The sequence below is a fragment of the Mercenaria mercenaria genome, chromosome 15, assembly GCF_021730395.1.
Source record: "Mercenaria mercenaria strain notata chromosome 15, MADL_Memer_1, whole genome shotgun sequence".
NCBI lineage: Eukaryota > Metazoa > Mollusca > Bivalvia > Venerida > Veneridae > Mercenaria > Mercenaria mercenaria.
This window is the reverse complement of record NC_069375.1, coordinates 30539030-30557822: the sequence shown is the minus strand read 5'-3', so window position 1 is coordinate 30557822 and position 18793 is coordinate 30539030. Positions and strand designations below refer to the sequence as shown.

The window sequence follows — 18793 nt, the reverse complement described above, 5'->3', positions numbered from 1 at the left end:
ATCCGCACATAATATTTCTAGAGTAATCATAAATCCACACAGTATAATGATATTTTTTAAGAGATATTTATGCCCGACTAATTCATTACAGAATTTCTAGAATTATATTTTTTGCGGTTTTTAATGTATTATTTAAAGTACTATCTGACTAAACTTTAAAAACAAAAACTGGTATAATATAGATTTGAAGGTTGACTCGCAAATAAGTTGTTAGCTGACATTTGGACATGACTGTATCGGATATGTGCATCAGGGGTTATTCACAACAGGAAGTTAATACTAATAGTCTGATAACGAATAAATATGATGGGGCATTTTCATTCTTAAATTTAAAGTATTTTGCAATAACGACAAAAATTATATTCTGCGATATATTGATGTTTTACTACATATACGAAGTCCGTGTGACAACTATTTTAACTTAACAAATATTTTCTTAAATTCGCAACTTCGTACGATTGTCGCAAATTTGCGGACTTTTGTGAAACAAGTTTTTCATCATACAAAATGCGTAAGAAGTTCGTACGAAAAAAAGGCCAACTTCGTACGAAGTTTTGTAAAACAGGCCCCAGTTTGGCAAATAAAGGTATATCTATCTAAAAGCGCTTTGAAGTCTTCTGTCCGCGAACCTTATCAGTTACACTTAATATGACAACAGCTAGGTCGCTAGTACTGGCTATGTACCGAAACTAACCTTATCAATTGGTTTGAATATATTGTATAAAACTGTAAAAATGGTTAGCATATTGTCAACATTTTGTTAGTGTTTAACAACTGTTCTTTTGGAATTGTTTAATGAGTGAGGTAAATGTCAATAAATATGTACTTTTCTATTTATTTTTCCCCCTTTTTTCAAATTTCAGGTAACATTCCTGTATATTATATCATTAAGCCTTTCATTTACGGCCGTGGGAGGAGATGACTGTGCATGCGCAACATCAAATGTCCATATCCGGGATGGAGCTGGTACAAATGCTGAAATCTTGACCACACTTAAGAATCACCACTGTGTTAAATTCAATGGGACCAGACAGATAGTGAACGGAGATCGCTGGATCAGTGTAATTTACAATGGAAAGGTCAGTCAAAAATTATTAATCAGATTTTTAGTTAAAAATCGAAACAAAGACATGAAAACTCCATGCAAGGACCGTTGAAGGACACTGTGATAAAAGCCACTTTTTCAACGTTGATCCCTCATACAAAATCTGATAAGAACATGACGGATTCTGAAGCATTACTTGAACGGAACAAAGTATATTGGCTCTAAATAAAATACAAATCTTTTTCTGATTGAAGTAATAGGGTTAAAGGAACGAAACGTTATGATTTCCGGCTCGTGTGACAAACGTACTATCCACTGACTGAAAGTCTGAAGGATGTCAAAGAATGTTGCAATTTTTGTTTGTTTGTTTGTTTTGGATTCAACGCCGTTTTTTAACAGTACTAGTATTTCAGTTATGTAACGACGGGCAGTTAACCTAACCAGTGATTCTGTACAAACCAGTTCTTCACAAGTAACTGCCAACTTCCCCGCATGAATCAGAGGTAGAGGACACACTATATTTTTATCAAATCGTCACGGAGAACATATGCCCCGGCTGGAGATCGAACTCATGACCCCGCAATCCGTAGATCTGCGCTCTTCATACTGAGCTCAGCGGGCGGGCTTGTAATATTTGCATTTGATCATTAAAGTCTCCATATCATTATCTTTTATGCAAGCCAGTATATTTACATATTTACATATACCAGTAGTAATATGTTTGAACATTTTTCTTTCAGTTCGGTTGGATACATGAAGCATATGTGACAATATCTTCTTGTGTAACGCACGCACCCTCCAGTTTGCTGCAACTACCCGGATGTCCAAATATTGTGACCCGGGCAGAATGGGGAGCACGGGCTCCCACCCAGTATGCCGGAAGGCTACCAGCAACTCCAAAATACATGTTTCTTCATCATGGCGCCTCTTCACCCTGTTTTACAAAGGAGAAATGCATAGATAAAGTTCAAGGGTATCAAAACTGGCACATGGACGGACATGGTATTTAGATTTTCGTAAATAAGTTCTTCACTAACAAATCCTTTGAATTTGACTTCTTAGTAATCTCAGCATAGCGAAAGCTAGGTTCACATGTATCCTATAAAGTAACCAAGAAACGTCACACTATCTTATGTCATATATCAGGACTGATTTAGTGCAGTAAGAAACATTGTATTTATTGGCGTGTCATTTCAATGAATGACGGAAAATATACACATACATACATTTAGTTTTCAAAAGTGTAATGCTGTATATTCGTCGGCGAAAGTCTTTGGATGGGTTGGAAGTCGCCCTCAGACTCATGATGTTCGGTCAATGACTTTTGTTTGAATTGGTACTGTAACAGTTATGTAATAGATAGAGCATTGAAACTCGAGGGTAAACAATTTGTACGAGGGGGCGTAGCCCCCGAGTATAAATCGTTTACCCGAGAGTTTTAATGTTCTTTCTGTTTTGTATCATAGCCTGTCATATATGGTAGTTGTAGGCGTTCCACATTGCCATATACAGCAGTTCAGTGAGTACTAAAATCCTTGCTTTACAAATGTGTAAAGCCCAGGTAAAATAAACCAATGCTAGAGCAGAAAAATCAATAAGATACACTTCGCAGTCTACTGTTTCAGACACGCTGGCATACTTTTCTTTCCAACAGTGCGGTAACTAGCGTGCGAGTATTAAATACCTGCACACTTTTAGTTACCGCACCCTGTACTCAGAGTATACGAATTACCTGCACCATATTTGTTAAGAAAAAACACCGAGCTATGATACAATTGAATTTTGACCTGAACGTAGCTTACACTGATGGTTTAAAATAAAGTAAAAAAAACCCGCTTAATTAAGTGAACTAAATGAAATTTAAGTATAGGAAGCATAATTTAAATCAATACCAAGGTTACGATTTTAGAACAGTCAATGCCATTCTTACTAGTTATAAAAAGTAACAATGTCTGCTAAATAAATAACTGGCTAAATGAAATTTGGCATGCAGATATAGCTTGAATAAGGGTCAAGTCTGAGACTGCACTCCAGTACTTGAACAGTTTTTAACAACAGGTTGGAACGATATTGGGTACAGTTTTGTGGTCGGTGAAGACGGAAATGTTTATGAAGGTCGCGGTTGGGACACGATTGGAGCGCATACAAAACATTACAACACTGTAGGTCTCGGTGAGTGAACACCATTTGAGCCGCACCATGAGAAAATCAACATAGTGCGTTTGCGACCAGCATGGATCCAGACCAGACTACGCATGCTGTTCGCTAACGGTTTCTCTAAATGCAATAGGCTTTGAAAGCGAACAGCATGGATCCTGACCCGACTGCGCGGATGATCGGAATCCATGCTGGTCGCAAACGCACTATGTTGGTTTTCACATGGCGGTGCTCATTTAAGGAAACATTGTAACAATATTTCTACAATATTCTATCTGTTTCCACTTATTATCGCTCTTGTTGAAGTACTCAATGAGTATGATTTATGTAAGTTATACTGTTACCAATTAATGCATGGGACTTATGATGCAGGACTGAAACTGTCATATGGTAACCACCTTAAACACTCCATGCGGTCTTTTTATCATTGGTTGGGAAATGAATTACAGCATGTTTTCATAATTACAGCAATCTGTGTCATCGGCGACTTCAGCGACCATGTTCCAAACCAAGCCGCCTTGGATGCCGTACAGAAGATGATAGCTTGCGGAGTCGCCAACAACAAACTGGTCTCAAACTACACCATGCTTGGTCACCGAGATGTGGGGTCTACTGCCTGCCCTGGAACTGCATACTACAATCTTATCCAGACATGGCCGCACTATAATTTGTAAACACAAAATTTATCTAAACAAAGTTTAACAAAGATAGTCGTTTTGTATTTGTAAACATTTGTCAGATTTTTGGAGCTTATGTTTTTGTCTTGGCTCGTTATTTCCTGATATACTTCGCCATACACTCGCCAAAAGGTGCTACTTAAACAGCGACTATGCATCACTTATTTAATCGTCTGTTCGTTTCCCGTCTTTTTGCGCAAGGACGAAACGAAGAAATAATAAACACTTATTGCAACTACTATATAAAAAGTAAAAGTTCCCTTTTACGTTGTGGGGCTTCATTCTGTTTAAGGCATCTCTTCATACTGAATAGTCGTTAGCTCTCGGCACACATTATTATATAACCAGATTGCATTCGCGTACAGTAAGTCACCTTTTGAATATAAAAACTCAGATTCATATAACGAATTTTGTTTCATCAAATAGTACATACACAGGACAACATCACACCGGACTTATTAGTGGAACGTTCTTAACAGTAATTATATCTGCAAATATGAGCCACGTCCATATATCCTCTTGATTTTGCAGATTAAGTCCTTAACACAAGTAGACTGAACTAAGTATATAAAAGTATTTAATAATTTTAAGTGTATTCAAGGCCATATATTATTCGTTGTAAATCTTATTAAAGATCGAGATAATGCAGGATAAAGATGGAAGCAGTTAACTACCGAATTCACGTAGTGTAATTTTAAGCTAGTCTGTGTATAATATCTGGTATGATTTTAAAACTTTTAATAAATTTCATTTTATGAAGTAGTAATTGTATCTAAATGAGAATTACTTCCCTGTAATATCGTAGTTTTTGAACAGATACATTTTATTGCACATTTGGACTTTCTCGTACGAGTCATGACAATAACTTTGCTGCATTTCTCCTTATTAACATAAAATAGCATGCTATTTTCTATTAAAATGAAAAGAAATTGTTTAGTTTATTTTGTGGTAGGCAAGTGTAAAACATTCCTGCGGCCAGCGGATGTTAAAAAGCACATAGAACACAATGGATTCTTTTGAAAACGAGGAAAAAAATCGAAAATACATGAAAGCGCAAACATAAAGGAAAAACTAGTGTTTTTGATTTAAGACACATGTTAACCCTAAAAAGACTTTATTTCAATGAAAAGAACATTTACATAGCCAATTGCTTTCAGATAGGCCTTCCATAGTATCAAAAAGCATATCTTACCGTAATACGTTAGTAATGTTTTCTGTGAATTTGACGTAACCAAAGCCAATAAAAAGTTTTTAAATTTACCCTCGACAAAAAAAAAAAAAAAAAAAAAAAAACAACAACAAAAAAAAAAAAAAAAAAACAACAACAAAAAACGGCTTTTGTATAATCAGTGTTATAGGTGAAATCGTGTTTTGTATTTGAAACACTCATTGATACATAAAGCTTAATTCTCTGTAACTCTCAAAGAGACATGACCAGACTTCGATTCGAAAGAAAGATCAATTTGAGCCAAAATCTGGAGTGCAGTCCTCTAATGTAAATAGACTGAATGATAGACAGAATAACACAGGCTCTTTTTCCTTTCAGAAAATATCAATAAATGTAATACAAGTGATGACAACAGCTTGGTTTGAGTAGGTTTACATAAAACAAACACTCCAACATTTTTTGCAAAGACTTGTCCAGGCGGAAATGATCCCAAAGCAAAGCGTAAAATTCTCTGAAAAGGCCAATCTGGAAAGCCATCAGTTCTAGCATTTCTAATCACAGTTTTTGTACATGTATATCAAGATTAAAGCAAAAATGGTCTAAATGAATTGGGTTCACATATCTTTAATTGGTGCTGTATTTTTAATTTGATTAGGAATTTTAATCTGAATGGCTGTGTTTAGGCGCTATAAAATAAAGCAGTGGATTTATCGATCAATATACGTCGGTGTCCTATTGTTTGCAACACTGCAGCTAAGTATGATTTTTCCTACCAATGTAGTTTTCAGTATTTCGCATATATTTTTCGGTTTTGAATAAAACATATTTTTAAGAATTTTCACTTTAGTAAAGTTGGATTAATAAACAATGAAAATAAGAAAAAAAATATAAATGCCGACAACCTTTAAAAGGCGTTTACATTGTAAGTAAAGTATAATTTTTCAAATCTTTTTCTTTCCAAGTTCAAAGAAGGATCACAACAAGTCGTAGAAATTAAGAATTGAGATGGATTTATTAGAGGCAATGTATTTCTTTATTACATTTTCAGAAAGCAAAGAGATTGATAATTCCAAACTGGCACCATTAACTTCACTTAATATATCAAGACAGTCGTCGTTTGAAGAATCTAAAGGGAATACACATCAAAATGTGAGCCTGTTCTGCCAAACTGCTTGATTGAATCGTTTTTATTTGAGTAACATTTTATGTAACTTCTTGTCTTGAAATGTTTTTTTAAGTCGATGTTTAATCGAGTATGGCGTGCTACCCATTTCACAATCCTCATAATTTACAAACAGAACCTATCAAATCCAGTCAGATATATTTTGCTCCATTGGGGTCTATGCCTCCCTATAATATTCTATATTCTATCGCAACAATAGGCTTGAGTTGCCATTTTTCGGTTGTACAAGTTCTTCCCGTGAAAAGGTCTTCCCATACTCATCTTGGTGTTGTTATATTTTGTTTTCAATTATGTGTGTAAAAAGAGTTCCGCTCAAGCTGGTACTAGCGGACATAACGGGTGTTGCAAAACTGATTACGAACTATGAACAAAGTCATTGAAGCCGAGTCTGCCAATTGTGCTCGGTTTTGTTTGATAATCACTCAAGGTCGGCTTAGAAAAAATTCAGCTTTGCAGAAAGCAGTTATAGTTCTACTTCATAAATGCAATCCTGTCATTTTGATTATGTTCGTTGGTTGTGTTCTACGCTGCCAAAGAATCTTTTTTACAGATTGTATTTGCTATGTAGCGCTTTTGAACAAGACCTAGTTTAAATCAGTAAGCTTGATTAAACTGTCAGAAAACATATTGTCATATTTAAATTCATGTTTCTGTTTACAGCAAACACCCATACCCGATATTGGAAGACCGCTGGTAGTTCCTAGAATATGCCGAATATTGAAAACCGCAAAAATTTCGGATGGTTGGCCATTCCGTGGAAAGTTACTCTTTGTTCGGGATCGTCCTCTTTATTATTGCAGTATTCCTAAATGTGGATCGACTTTTATGGATCATTTTCTGTCTGTGGTATTTCGATGCAATGGATTATGTGACCACATTTCCATATCAACACTGCGTACAAATATGGAAACACCGAGGCTGATGAGTAATGCATATTCCTTCATGTTTGTCCGGGAACCTTATGCAAGATTATTTTCTGCGTATGAGAATAAACTTTTCCTTCCAAACCAACACTGGACAATAATAGGAGCAGATGTTATCAGAACAGAGAGACCCTATGCCTCTCTTGTCAGCAAGATGTTGGGTCATGATGTTACATTCATTGAATTAGTTAAATATGTGCTGAATTTGTACGAACGTGGAGTTAGATTAAACGATCATTTAGCCCCCATGCACATGCACTGCGACTCTTGTGAGTTCAAATTCAATTTTATAGGAAAGATGGAAAATATGTCAAGCGATCTCGTCCGTTTAGTTGAAGACTGGAAATCGAAAGGAATAGTTTCTAAAAGCATCTCGTCAGCGAAAGAAATAGAAGCAAATATGCTGTATAAACGTTCATTTGGACCATATAAACACATGTTTTTAATTCTGAAACAATATGGATCAGTTATGTCAAGATATAAACTGTTTCAACGCGCTTGGTCAAGCTATCAGATCCGAGGACTTATTCTTAAGAAATACAACATGCCCTTTGCTGAACATGAAGTTGCAAAAATAAACTATATTAGATTTGGAGATGAAATTAAAAAGGCTCTGGATGCAAGCATGGGGCATGAAGACGAACTGAAAGCTCAAAGGAAAGAAGCAGTTGTCCAAGCTTATAAAACAGTGCCGATGGAACTCATGATGAAACTCAGAGAATTTATGAAACCAGATTGTTTATTGTTTGGTTATGATGTTATGCCAGAATTTTTGTTTAACAGAACCAGTTTGCCAAATTCAGACGGTTTTGATTATTTTAAAGGTTTATAACATAACATGACAATTGTTAACAGATAGTATTTTTTTATTTGGATTGATCATGTTTTAGAAAAGATTCAATTTAGAATTAAACTACACTGGCTCTTGTATGATACATTTTAGAATTGAAGATATACTGGTTACTGGATGGTACGTACTGATATGCCTTGATATTGACAAGAACAAAGGAGAAATCTAAAATCAGAGTAAAATGCACAAACCATATTACATGTCTTTACACGCACACGCGACTTTTTCGCCGGAAGTAAAAGCTAAACACATGGAAGTGTAAACATAAAGTCTGCAGGCATGAAAATAAAAAAAAGTCCAAACAATGTTCAAAGTCAAGGTGTGAAAGCAACAAATATCTTCTAAAACATATAAACTCTACAATGTATGCAAACTAACCATAACATTTTGATTTTTGGCAGCCATTTTGAAAAATGAGAGCAATATTGGTTTTCTGAGATTGCCTACATGGCGTATGGTCTTATTATCAATTGCATTATCAATCTTAATACTGCAATAAATTGCATTAAAACATATGTAAACGCTCATATATATGCATACTTTAGAACATACTTCCTTGGTGGTCATTTGAATAAAATGGCAACCATATTGGTTGTGTGACATAGGTTTACATCTTTAAATAACCGGCAGATATGTACCTAATACAATACAAAATGCCTTGCTTTTGCGACAAAATACACAATTGTGCTAAAGATTACTGTTGGTCAGAAGTCAAATCACCCCATCCACACTTAAAACACAAATGATGGCGATATAAACAGTTGCCTTCATCAATAGATAAGTATCCCACTTATCATTTGTTACCTTTCTGTTTTGCAAATCATGAAAAATATATATAAATCAATAACTATTGTACAGCTGTACATACATGTCAATTTGTGTCGTAATTATGTACGATTTTGCCGCTTTTATTAATATTAATTAATATGCAGATAACCTAATTACTTTTCATATAGCGATTTTATTTCATAGTTAAATAGTTACCATTTTTTGCTCACTTAATGGAGAAGATATGAGGCCATATAAGTGAAATTTGCAGGACTGCACTTAATAGCCTTTGACCTGATTTCTTGACCTTAATTTGACCTTAGGATTGCGACTACCGGCATCAATGAACTACTTATACCATAAACTTAATCACATTAAAGTTGCATCTTCACGAAATGCCTACGTAGGTATGCAGCCACATATATGAAAATAATCGGTAAACTAATAAATATAATACCTGATCACCTAAATCTCAATAACGAATTATATTACTTGACAAAGTCAAAGTAAAATGGTAGATTTTATTCTTATAACAACTTATACGATATTACATCTCAGTCAGAAGCAGTATTGTTTTTAATATTTCGTTTTCCCATCAAAGTATTTGAATCAATTTTAATTAAATGATTTTGAAGTTTCAGAATAAGCTAGAAGTAACATTATGATAATATTTATAACTTTTATACTAAAGCTAAAATATAATGGGTTTTTTTTCAGCACATGAAGTATTTAAGGTTTTAATATCAGTACACCTCTGGAATAACACGTAAATACAAATTTGTAATATTGCAATGTTTTGTGTTGAGTCGGCAACACCATTCAATACAGAGACGTTAAAATCTTACTGTCACTTTAGATTTCCATGTTGTCTAGCTGTCCACTTTACCTTTAGGAGTAAATCATTATAGTGTTTGCCTATAGATTTTTTCCTATAGATTCTTGCCCAAGAATACACATTTATTAGTCCCCTATCGGTCGGTCAGAGACGAAAAAATCTCAGATTTCCATATCACTCTACCTTTTAGGAGTAATTCTCCTATAGACTTTGTGCGCCAATTGATTTTAAAAGTGGAGTGCAAATTTCTTTATTTATTATTTGAATTTCAATGGTATTCTTGCCCACATACACATGTTTATAAAAGAAGGAGTAAATGTATGAAACCTTTTATAATGTAGAATATTATGGAATGCGTAGGCCAGCCACAGGGCAATATTGAATTAACACACCTTCTTACCTACTGGCAGCATGCCGCACAATTGTGATTCGGTTTGATTGCTAAAACGATGTTTGTTATTGCCTATTTTAAATTTTATATAGCGAACTTATTCGAAATTTGAAAGCTGAAGAAATATTTTCTAAACTGAGACATAATCCTACCGGAACGCCTTGTATTCAAACAAATTACGCAGACCAAAAATAAAAGCCAAGGTAAATAGCCAACCGAGACGAATGAACCAGAACATCGATCTAGGCAAGTGCCTCTTTTGCCTCACGCTACAGAAATAACCGTCGTAAATTAAAGATTTTATCGTTAAAGAGATCTAATACCTTTAAATATGATATGCAGATACAAACTCAAATATCATTATGGCAAAATAGAAATTCCCTTAACCTTTAGCCTGCTAAGTTTCTATACAGTAATGGACTGGTCAATCATTCGATTTGGCCAGTACCATTTATCATTTGAAGGGGTGTTAACTGAAAATTTACTGACTGAATAGCGAAGCCGAGTGCAGACCATGAGCAGACTGCGTGGATTCGCAAAGGCAGAATCACCTGCCGCCAGCAGGCTAAAGGTTAAAACCTGCAAGATTCATAATGTTATTGCAAAACTTCGTAAAGTTAGTGCCCATTAAAAAAATTCAAGTAAGATGTCAAAATGGCTCCAAGGAAATCTCCTTCGTCAGTTTGTCATAACAACGAAGCTGATGTCGCGACATTTTTTCTTCTTTTCATAAAAATGTGTTTGTCAAAAAAGGACGACCTTAGGGCTAAAGTTTAGCAGTTTTTCATGCCTTTTAAATGATGTTTTAGCAATTCATAACGAAATTTTGTATTTGAAGCTGAAAAATGGTAATCAGCTGGACATTGTTTGGTCTACCAAATTACATAAACATTTGAATGACTTCGGCAATAAAGCAAGGCAAATGCACCACGATCGAGTAACTTTTATGTAGATGCACATGGTACCAAATATTGTGAAGGTCACTGTCAACAGATATGTTTGAGGTGTATAATATTTAACTATAGGTGATTTGCCTTTGTCCGTAAATTAAACATCAATGCTCTATAATCGTGAATTAAGTGCCGTCGTAATACTACACTATATAATAAGTTATATTCAAATAAATTGGTACTCATCTTCTACATCGTTCATGTGCTGGTTTCTTTCTATATTTCTGTGACCGCCAGTTTCAATGTTCATATTCAACTGACGTGAAGACATTTGTCACATTGCTATATCTGATCTTGGGCCGCCTTTACGCAAAATTTATGAATAGTCAAAATATTTGAAGTAAAAATTTTGAGCTAAACAACAACTGTACTAAAGGTTACGTTAGAATACTGTAATAAACTCTGAATAGTTCCATTGGTTAGTCAAAGTCTAAAGCCTTATCTTGAATCACAATGTGATATTGTTGTCCGCAAAATAAACGATTTTCTTTCAGTCTAGTCCATATTGGTAAGCACAGATTGAGCCGAAAGATTGCGAACATCCTTGAATCATATCAGTGTAGATCTATAACATATCATAGTGTCATCTTACACTGTGAAATGCCAAGCACGACAACCCACGTGCTTGCTCGAATGTACAATTTATTATATACTGTACTGTATTTGATATCCATAATACATACAATACTGTTGCTTGCATACATATAATTAAATACTCCCACGCTCTACATTGCAATCATTGCTCTATGAACATATTATAAAGATAGTCATAAATTATTCAAACATAACATTTTGTCTACCAGTTTCAGGCAGTTTAACTGAACATTTAAACAGGGCACTGCACAAAATGTTTCGTAAATTAGACCACAATAATATTACAGAAAGGAATTTATTGTTTTGACTGGCTTTATTCTGTGTTTCAAAGGGATTCTAGGCTGTGGGTCTGAAACATATCTACCGCTAAGAAAGGAGAAATAAATGAACAGATGCAGGAAAGATTTTCAATTCAAGGCAATATTTATTCGCAATGTCTACAAACACGGGACAGGTGGGTGGGTTAAGTTCAATGAAATTCCTTGTTGTTTCGTACCTAAAGATTTAAATACAACAAACGAGTCAAATTAATATTTTTTTTATATTCAAGCTACTGTAAACCTAGAAATGTTTTGGCGCTTTTTAAATTTGCGCCTTTCGCGGGCAGTATGTTGTCGTGAAATTAAATAGCCGCGAAAAACTCTGATCTAACAAAAAAGCGAAAGATTCTAGCTTCAGCTTAGATAGATCGCTATAAAATGGTTCTGTACTCACACATACCTGGATATTAATAGTTCAAATTCTAGTACCATAATTGTGTAAAATTAGTGCACAAATCCACATTAACTCAATTGATTGACAAGTTATTTCTGTATTATGTAACAGCCTTTTCAATATCGATCTGTCAGGCAAACGGGATAAAAACAGAAACAAATGTGCATCTGTCGAACGACATATAGTGCAATTTGTAGCCGGCAGCCAATGCGATATACACATGTATTTTTTGTAACTAAAATATTGTGTCTATTTCTGCTAAGTGATGTTTAATCTCTTAACAAAAGATACAGCTTTAAATGGCAAACAAATGATAGTGAAATAACAGCAATTTACTGACTGTCAATAATCGGATGTGTGAATAACCGTTGATATGGATGAAAAGGATTGGGGTACATTTATAATTAAAGGGTAGGAAATACTGAACGTTTTCGAGAATACTATAAATGCAAGTATGCAACTATCACCTTAGCATACTAAATACGTTCACTTGCGACTTCACTTTCGCATTGTTTCCAAATAGCACAATAAACCATTTAACTTTGTATAAATGCATCATAAAATTGAAAAAATAAATCTATAGTTTAACGAAAGACTTGAAGAACGTAAAACATTTTAAAAATGTTTTATATGCACTCTAAGGGACTAGCTTTCTCTTGATGTTCCAACGAATGTATAAAGAATGCATTTCATTTCGGAATGATATTATTAATCAACAACAGCTTGGTACTATACAGTCGAGTAGATGTGCATAATACATACAGCAGCCTGTTATGATCTCAGCCTCATCCGAGCGGAAATGGTCAAAAAGCAAAGCAGAAAATAAAGGAACATCGAAAAATATCTTAGTATAATGCTTGTATCGAAAAGGAATTTATATGAACAGCTATTATAGCATAGAAGTGTTTCAGTTTTCTTGTTAAAATACAAAGAGTTAACATAGTTGCACATGGCTTTGTTTTTTCGCTCCGAAGTTAAACAATGGATTTATGGATTATTGTTCATCAGCATTATATTACTTATATTGCTGTGGCTAAGTATGAGTAATCTTCTTAATGTTACACACGTCTATAACGTTTAAAATTAACTGTGTTTTTAAGACTTGTATCCAAGTATACATAGATAAAGAAACAAAAATATTCAACAGAAGATTCAACAACGACACATGTTAAAGGACTCTTCAGTAAAATGTCCTTATGTAAAATTGTCCTCCTTTTGTCCTCCTTTTGTACTCATAGTGGGAGGAGCTGTGTAAATCACAGATTGTTAAAATAATTCATGAAAATTGAACTTGATATTTCCCGCATTTTTAAATTTGACTATATCATGTTCGAAGAATGCAAATACTTCATTCACACAGGAGCAATGTTTATCTTTCTCAAACATTTCAGAAAGCAAAGCAACTGATGATTTTAACTTGGCACTATCAGCTGCAATTTCACGGCCAAATATATTGACATTAGAAACGTCTGAAGACAATACAAAGCAACATGTGAGTATGCAAGTGTAAACTATCTTTTCTTCATCCTTTCGTTAAAGCGGCATGCTTCCAGATCATTCGACAACAATATCTTTTTTTTTTTTTTAAGATTTTAGATAGCTTTAAATAAGTGCTAGATTTCTTAAGAAGGCTTTAAAACGTAATTACTGACAAACTCTATGTTACGGAAACACACGAGAATTTGCTTGTTTTACTATTTTTCACGTCTGTCACGCTTTCACTCCGGGTAAACTGTCTCGACTATAAATATTTATATTTTGAAGTCATTATTCACTACTTGAGCTATAGCGCTGTTAGTATGACGGGATAACACGATCCGCAGCAGTTGCTATATAAACTTATAGCAAAATCGCCTATACATGAATCTATGATAAAATATAGCTCTTTCATTCCACCCTACGATTGAACACGACTGTGAGATTCTACTCTGCTTCTGTTATATACCGACTAAATACTCGACTTTTTCAGTGCTATGTAGTAGTAATAAAAAGTACATCAAATTTTCCGAAACAAACAATTTCTAACTGATGAATTTTTTTGTTTATATTTTTACCGTAAGAAAATGTTTCAGCCCGGTAAGTTTCAATTTCAACACCAGTGCATCTATGTCTGGTCGTGTGTGTAGTTTACAATTTCTGCGTTGTCAACTAGATTTTACTTTGGCAGTAAATAAATTATAATTCATGTTCCAATCTTCCAGACTCGAGTGTTTACGTGTTTACATGCCGCAGCAATGTTCTGGCGTGTATGTTTCAGTGATGTGTACTATTTTTAGAAACTGCATATATAAACTTTGAATGAAGTATTTACTTCTGATTTCTATATCCGACCTTAGATGTTACAGTATAGAAAACAGCATTTTTACATCAGTAACTACTTAATACTTTAATTAAATTTTGCTGAATATCGGAAAATTCCGTTTTATGCAACGCTTTCCATTCGTGGGGAGGTTTTTATAATAGCATATGGTCGGCCGAATGACATATCGAGCTAAAATGTAGTGCTGTAAAATGCGAAGAATTTGCGTGGTTAGAATCGAAATAATAAATATGTTCCAATAATTTTATCAGTTAATAAAATATGGGCAGTCGTTCGGATGCGAATATTAAATCACTCGTGCTACGCACTCGTGATTTAATTGTTACGCATCCGTACTCCTGTCCATATTTTATTAACTGATAAAATATAGGCACATATTTATTATTTCTTAAATGTCTTTATTGCCGCGGCGGTCCGGGGTTCGATTCCCGACGCGATTAACTTTTTTCTTGATTTGAAATTTTTAAAATATTTTAGAAACAAAAATTCATATTCTGATGTTCATAATATGACCAAAGTTCAGTTTGAAAGAAAGATTATTTTTAGACAAATTTGGAGGTCAGTGCCTTTAACGGTCGTGTTGTTTTGTTTTTTGTTATGTTTAATTCATACCGACTCAAATATGGGTCATATGGCGACTTTCTAGCTTTTCATTGTGGAGGATGTTCCCAGATCCGGACATTATTTCATTACGGGCAAGTACCTGGGTAGAACCACCGACCTTCCATTATTATATTATAAAATCTGTTATTTCAATTAAACAATCAAACAGCATAAAGCAATATTGCGTGGTTACATTTTCAGCAAACATCCATAAGTGGTACTGAAAGACCGCTAGTAGTCCAGGAAATATGTCGGACATTTAAAGTTACTAATATATCGAGTAATTGGCAATTGCGAGGAAAATTTCTCATAGATCGTTCTCTTTATTACTGCAATATTCCTAAATGCGGATCAACCTTCATGGACCTTTTCCTGTTAAAGATTTTTCAATGTAATGGATTGTGTGACGAAATATTTATAACGTCAAATGAACTGCGAAATAAAACTCTACATATGATTGGTTCTTCATATTCTTTTATGTTCGTAAGAGACCCGTACGCAAGATTATTTTCTGCGTATGAGAATAAACTGTTCCTGCCAAACGAACACTGGGCAATAATAGGAAAAGACGTTATCGAAAAAGTAAGACCTCATGCATCTTTTGTCAGCAAGGAATTAGGTCATGACGTCACGTTCCTTGATTTAGTTAAATATGTGCTGAAATTGTACGAACGTGGAATTAGACTAAACAATCATTTTGTCCCCATGCACATGCATTGTGGCCCTTGTGAGATCAGATATAATTTCATAGGAAAACTGGAAACAATGTCCAATGATCTTGTTGATTTAGTTGAAGACTGGAAAACGAAAGGCATAGTTTCTAAGAATATGTCATCAGCAAAAGAAATAGAAGCAAATATACTGTATGAACGTTCTTTTGGACCATACAAACACATGTTTACTATTTTAAAGAAGTATGGGAAAATTCTTTCAAGATACAAAGCGTTTCAAAGAACTTGGTCAAGCTATCAGATTCGAGGACTTATTCTCAAGAAATACAACATGCCCTTTGCTGAAAATGAAGTTGCAAAAATAAATCATATTAGATTTGGAGATGAAATTAAAAAGGCTTTGGATGCAAGCATGGGGCATGTAGACGAACTGAAAGCTCAAAGGAAAGAAGCACTTATCCAAGCTTATAAAACAGTGCCGATGAATCTCATGATGAAACTCAGAGAATTTATGAAACCAGATTGTTTATTGTTTGGTTACGATGTTATGCCAGAATTTTTATTTAACAGAACCAGTTTGCCAAGTTCAGACGGTTTTGATTATTTTAAAGGTTTATAGCACGACGTGGCAATTTTCTGCGGATTATATATTATTTTGGTTTGATTATGTTTAATGAATATGATACATTTTAGAATTAAAATACACTTGTTATAGTATGATATAGTTAAGAACTGAAAATATACTCATCTGGAAAATGAATGGTACGTACTGGTGTACCTTTGTATTTCAATAATTTGGACGGAGTTAGATTTTGTTTCCTCAAAAATGAATTGTTCTGATATTGACAAGAACAACGGAGAAAAAAAAATCAGAGTAAAATGTGCAATCCATTTGAAGGTTTACACTAAACTATGAAACGTCAGTCATTACGCTGTATATAACGTTTCTTCTTCATTTAATACATATAATGTTTATTTGAATTTTTGGTCTTTGTTATGAAGTGAGAAAGAAAGAATTTCGGGAAACACTTGTCTACTGCATTTAAAGTGATCATATTACTACTACTACTATATACATACTATATTATAATAATATTTAGAACTTCAAAACTAAAGCTAAAACATAATGTAATGTTAATACAAATTTGTTATGTTTCAATGTTTTGTGTTTCTAATTAGTCATGGGTCCCAACACCATCGTAAAAATCTTACTAACCACTTCAGATTTCTATATTGTCTAATTGTTCAGTAGATACCGTTAGGAGTAAATCATTTACAGATTTTGTGTGCCAGTTGTTGTTAAAAATGGGGTGCAAGCAAGCAAACAATTGTCTGGTTTCTTTATTTTATTATTTGAATTTCAAGTGTATTTTGCTCAAGAATAAACATTTTCTTTACTTATTTTTGCCTTGCCCAAGAACGCACATTTATTTTACTTATTTTCGAAGTTCTTTATAGTGACTTCCCAATTGTACAAAAATGCGGGTTTTTTGAAAGAAGCCATGTAATTCATCCAGTTTTCAAAGCTTGCGATAGACAATATATTCGTTTGATAAGGTTTTGAGTAAGTCATTCATATATGTTGATTAATAAGCAAATACATGTTAACTGACACGTCTAAGCAACTGTTTTCTGCACAAAAATATTTCAAAGTACTAACGATTTTCTAGGCAGTGTGTGTGTGTATTCGAGTTTAACGTCGTTCTCAACAATTTTTCAGTAATATGAACGAAGGTATTTTCTAGGCAGGCACAACTAATAGATACAAATAATAAAAGTCCAAATGCGTTTCCTTACATGAAATTATATTCGGCTGATGCATTATCCCTTACCCTGCTAAAAATGTATAATGAACTTGTCCATCTTTCAATTTGGACAGTACCATCAACTGTTAAAATGAGTGCATACCAAAAAGATACTGACTGAATAGCGAACAGTGCAGATCTTGAGTAGATTGTACGGATGTGCAGGCTGATCATGATCTACAAGGTCGATTTGCATAGCTCTCGCTTAACAAGATTATCAAGTCATAATCATGGAAAAAAATAAATAGATCTGAATATGCCTTATCTATACGATCGTTGTTTATTTCAAAGAACAAAACATTGATAAATCTATTTCATGTTTTACCGCAATCTAAATATATGTACCTAGATTTGACATCTTCTTGTTTTTATTGGGTTGCATTTTTCTGGTGTTCCTAATTATAGGTGTAAACCTAGTCAGATAACGTACACATTTAATAAATTCCTGAAATGGCTTTATTTTTAATCGGTGGTTTGATATAACGAGAAAAAGACAAATATCACAGCTGAATTACGCATCAAAACCGGAAAAAAAATTCTTAGCAATTCCAAATAAAGCTATTTCAGCTCTGAATTTTTCGTTTTCTACTGATTTAGCTGTTGATACTAACCATTATAAAAATTCCATTAAACCATAATTTGAAAATTAAGCTTAATGTTAAATTTTTAAAAAAGGAGTGAACTTAGGATTTTTTTTATAGTGTAGAGTATTAATATTACGCAAAAACTTGCCAGAGAACGTAAAAAGTTGCATGTAGGTATGAAAAACTTCTTTGGGAGAGCTATATCACACGGTTGTGCTAGGAATTTCCAAGAACAGAATACTGCACGATTGTAATAAGTACTTTTTGTGAATAACTGGAAATATCTGTCTTTCGGTTAATAAAGTCCTATTTTATCACCTACACAATGTACATGTATAATATGGCAGTGGTTTCTATAGTACTCGTAGTTAGCACACCCACTGATAGTTTTGAATACTACTAATTCCAAAGATAGAATGCGCAGGCCAACCACAGGGCAATACTGAAATAACACACCTTCGTACCTACTAGCTCCATTGCGAAACAACACACAATTGTGAGTCGGTTTAATTGCTAAAACGATGTTTGTTATTGCCTATTTTAAATTTTATATAG

General features: G+C 34.0%; 3 protein-coding genes across 4 annotated transcripts; all 3 read left to right on the top strand.

The window, feature by feature from the left end:
* The first annotated feature begins 611 nt into the window (after positions 1-611).
* LOC123550127 (peptidoglycan-recognition protein SC2-like) lies at positions 612-3912 on the top strand. Of its 2 annotated transcripts, XM_045338576.2 has the most exons (5): positions 613-737; positions 864-1079; positions 1786-2047; positions 3104-3217; positions 3671-3912. In XM_045338576.2, exons 1-5 carry the CDS (start codon positions 735-737, stop codon positions 3874-3876), a joined length of 801 nt encoding a protein of 266 aa, XP_045194511.2. In that variant the 5' UTR covers positions 613-734; the 3' UTR covers positions 3877-3912. The 2 variants fall into 2 exon arrangements, with proteins under 2 accessions (XP_045194518.2, XP_045194511.2); XM_045338583.2 differs by lacking the exon at positions 3104-3217 and having other exon boundaries at positions 612-737.
* Positions 3913-5172: 1260 nt separating this feature from the next.
* LOC128545841 (uncharacterized) lies at positions 5173-8083 on the top strand. Its single transcript, XM_053524906.1, has 3 exons — positions 5173-5804; positions 6096-6196; positions 6891-8083. The coding sequence occupies exons 1-3, from the start codon at positions 5717-5719 to the stop codon at positions 7983-7985; spliced, it is 1284 nt and encodes a 427-aa protein (XP_053380881.1). The 5' UTR covers positions 5173-5716; the 3' UTR covers positions 7986-8083.
* A 4364-nt stretch (positions 8084-12447) lies between these two features.
* Positions 12448-18048, top strand: LOC123560790 (uncharacterized). Its single transcript, XM_045352959.2, has 3 exons — positions 12448-13292; positions 13647-13747; positions 15380-18048. The coding sequence occupies exons 1-3, from the start codon at positions 13205-13207 to the stop codon at positions 16466-16468; spliced, it is 1278 nt and encodes a 425-aa protein (XP_045208894.2). The 5' UTR covers positions 12448-13204; the 3' UTR covers positions 16469-18048.
* The last annotated feature ends 745 nt before the right edge of the window (positions 18049-18793 follow it).

Excerpts from the sequence above, each read along its gene's own strand:
- LOC123550127 (XM_045338576.2), top strand. Across the intron at positions 1,080-1,785 it reads GTGTAATTTACAATGGAAAG|TTCGGTTGGATACATGAAGC; the intron begins GTCAGTCAAAAA and ends TTTTTCTTTCAG. Across the intron at positions 3,218-3,670 it reads TTACAACACTGTAGGTCTCG|CAATCTGTGTCATCGGCGAC; the intron begins GTGAGTGAACAC and ends TCATAATTACAG.
- LOC128545841 (XM_053524906.1), top strand. The coding sequence starts at position 5,717 with ATGGCTGTGTTTAGGCGCTATAAAATAAAGCAGTGGATTTATCGATCA. Across the intron at positions 5,805-6,095 it reads GTTTGCAACACTGCAGCTAA|AAAGCAAAGAGATTGATAAT; the intron begins GTATGATTTTTC and ends TTACATTTTCAG. Across the intron at positions 6,197-6,890 it reads AAGGGAATACACATCAAAAT|CAAACACCCATACCCGATAT; the intron begins GTGAGCCTGTTC and ends TTCTGTTTACAG.
- LOC123560790 (XM_045352959.2), top strand. The coding sequence starts at position 13,205 with ATGGCTTTGTTTTTTCGCTCCGAAGTTAAACAATGGATTTATGGATTA. Across the intron at positions 13,293-13,646 it reads ACTTATATTGCTGTGGCTAA|AAAGCAAAGCAACTGATGAT; the intron begins GTATGAGTAATC and ends CAAACATTTCAG. Across the intron at positions 13,748-15,379 it reads AAGACAATACAAAGCAACAT|CAAACATCCATAAGTGGTAC; the intron begins GTGAGTATGCAA and ends TTACATTTTCAG.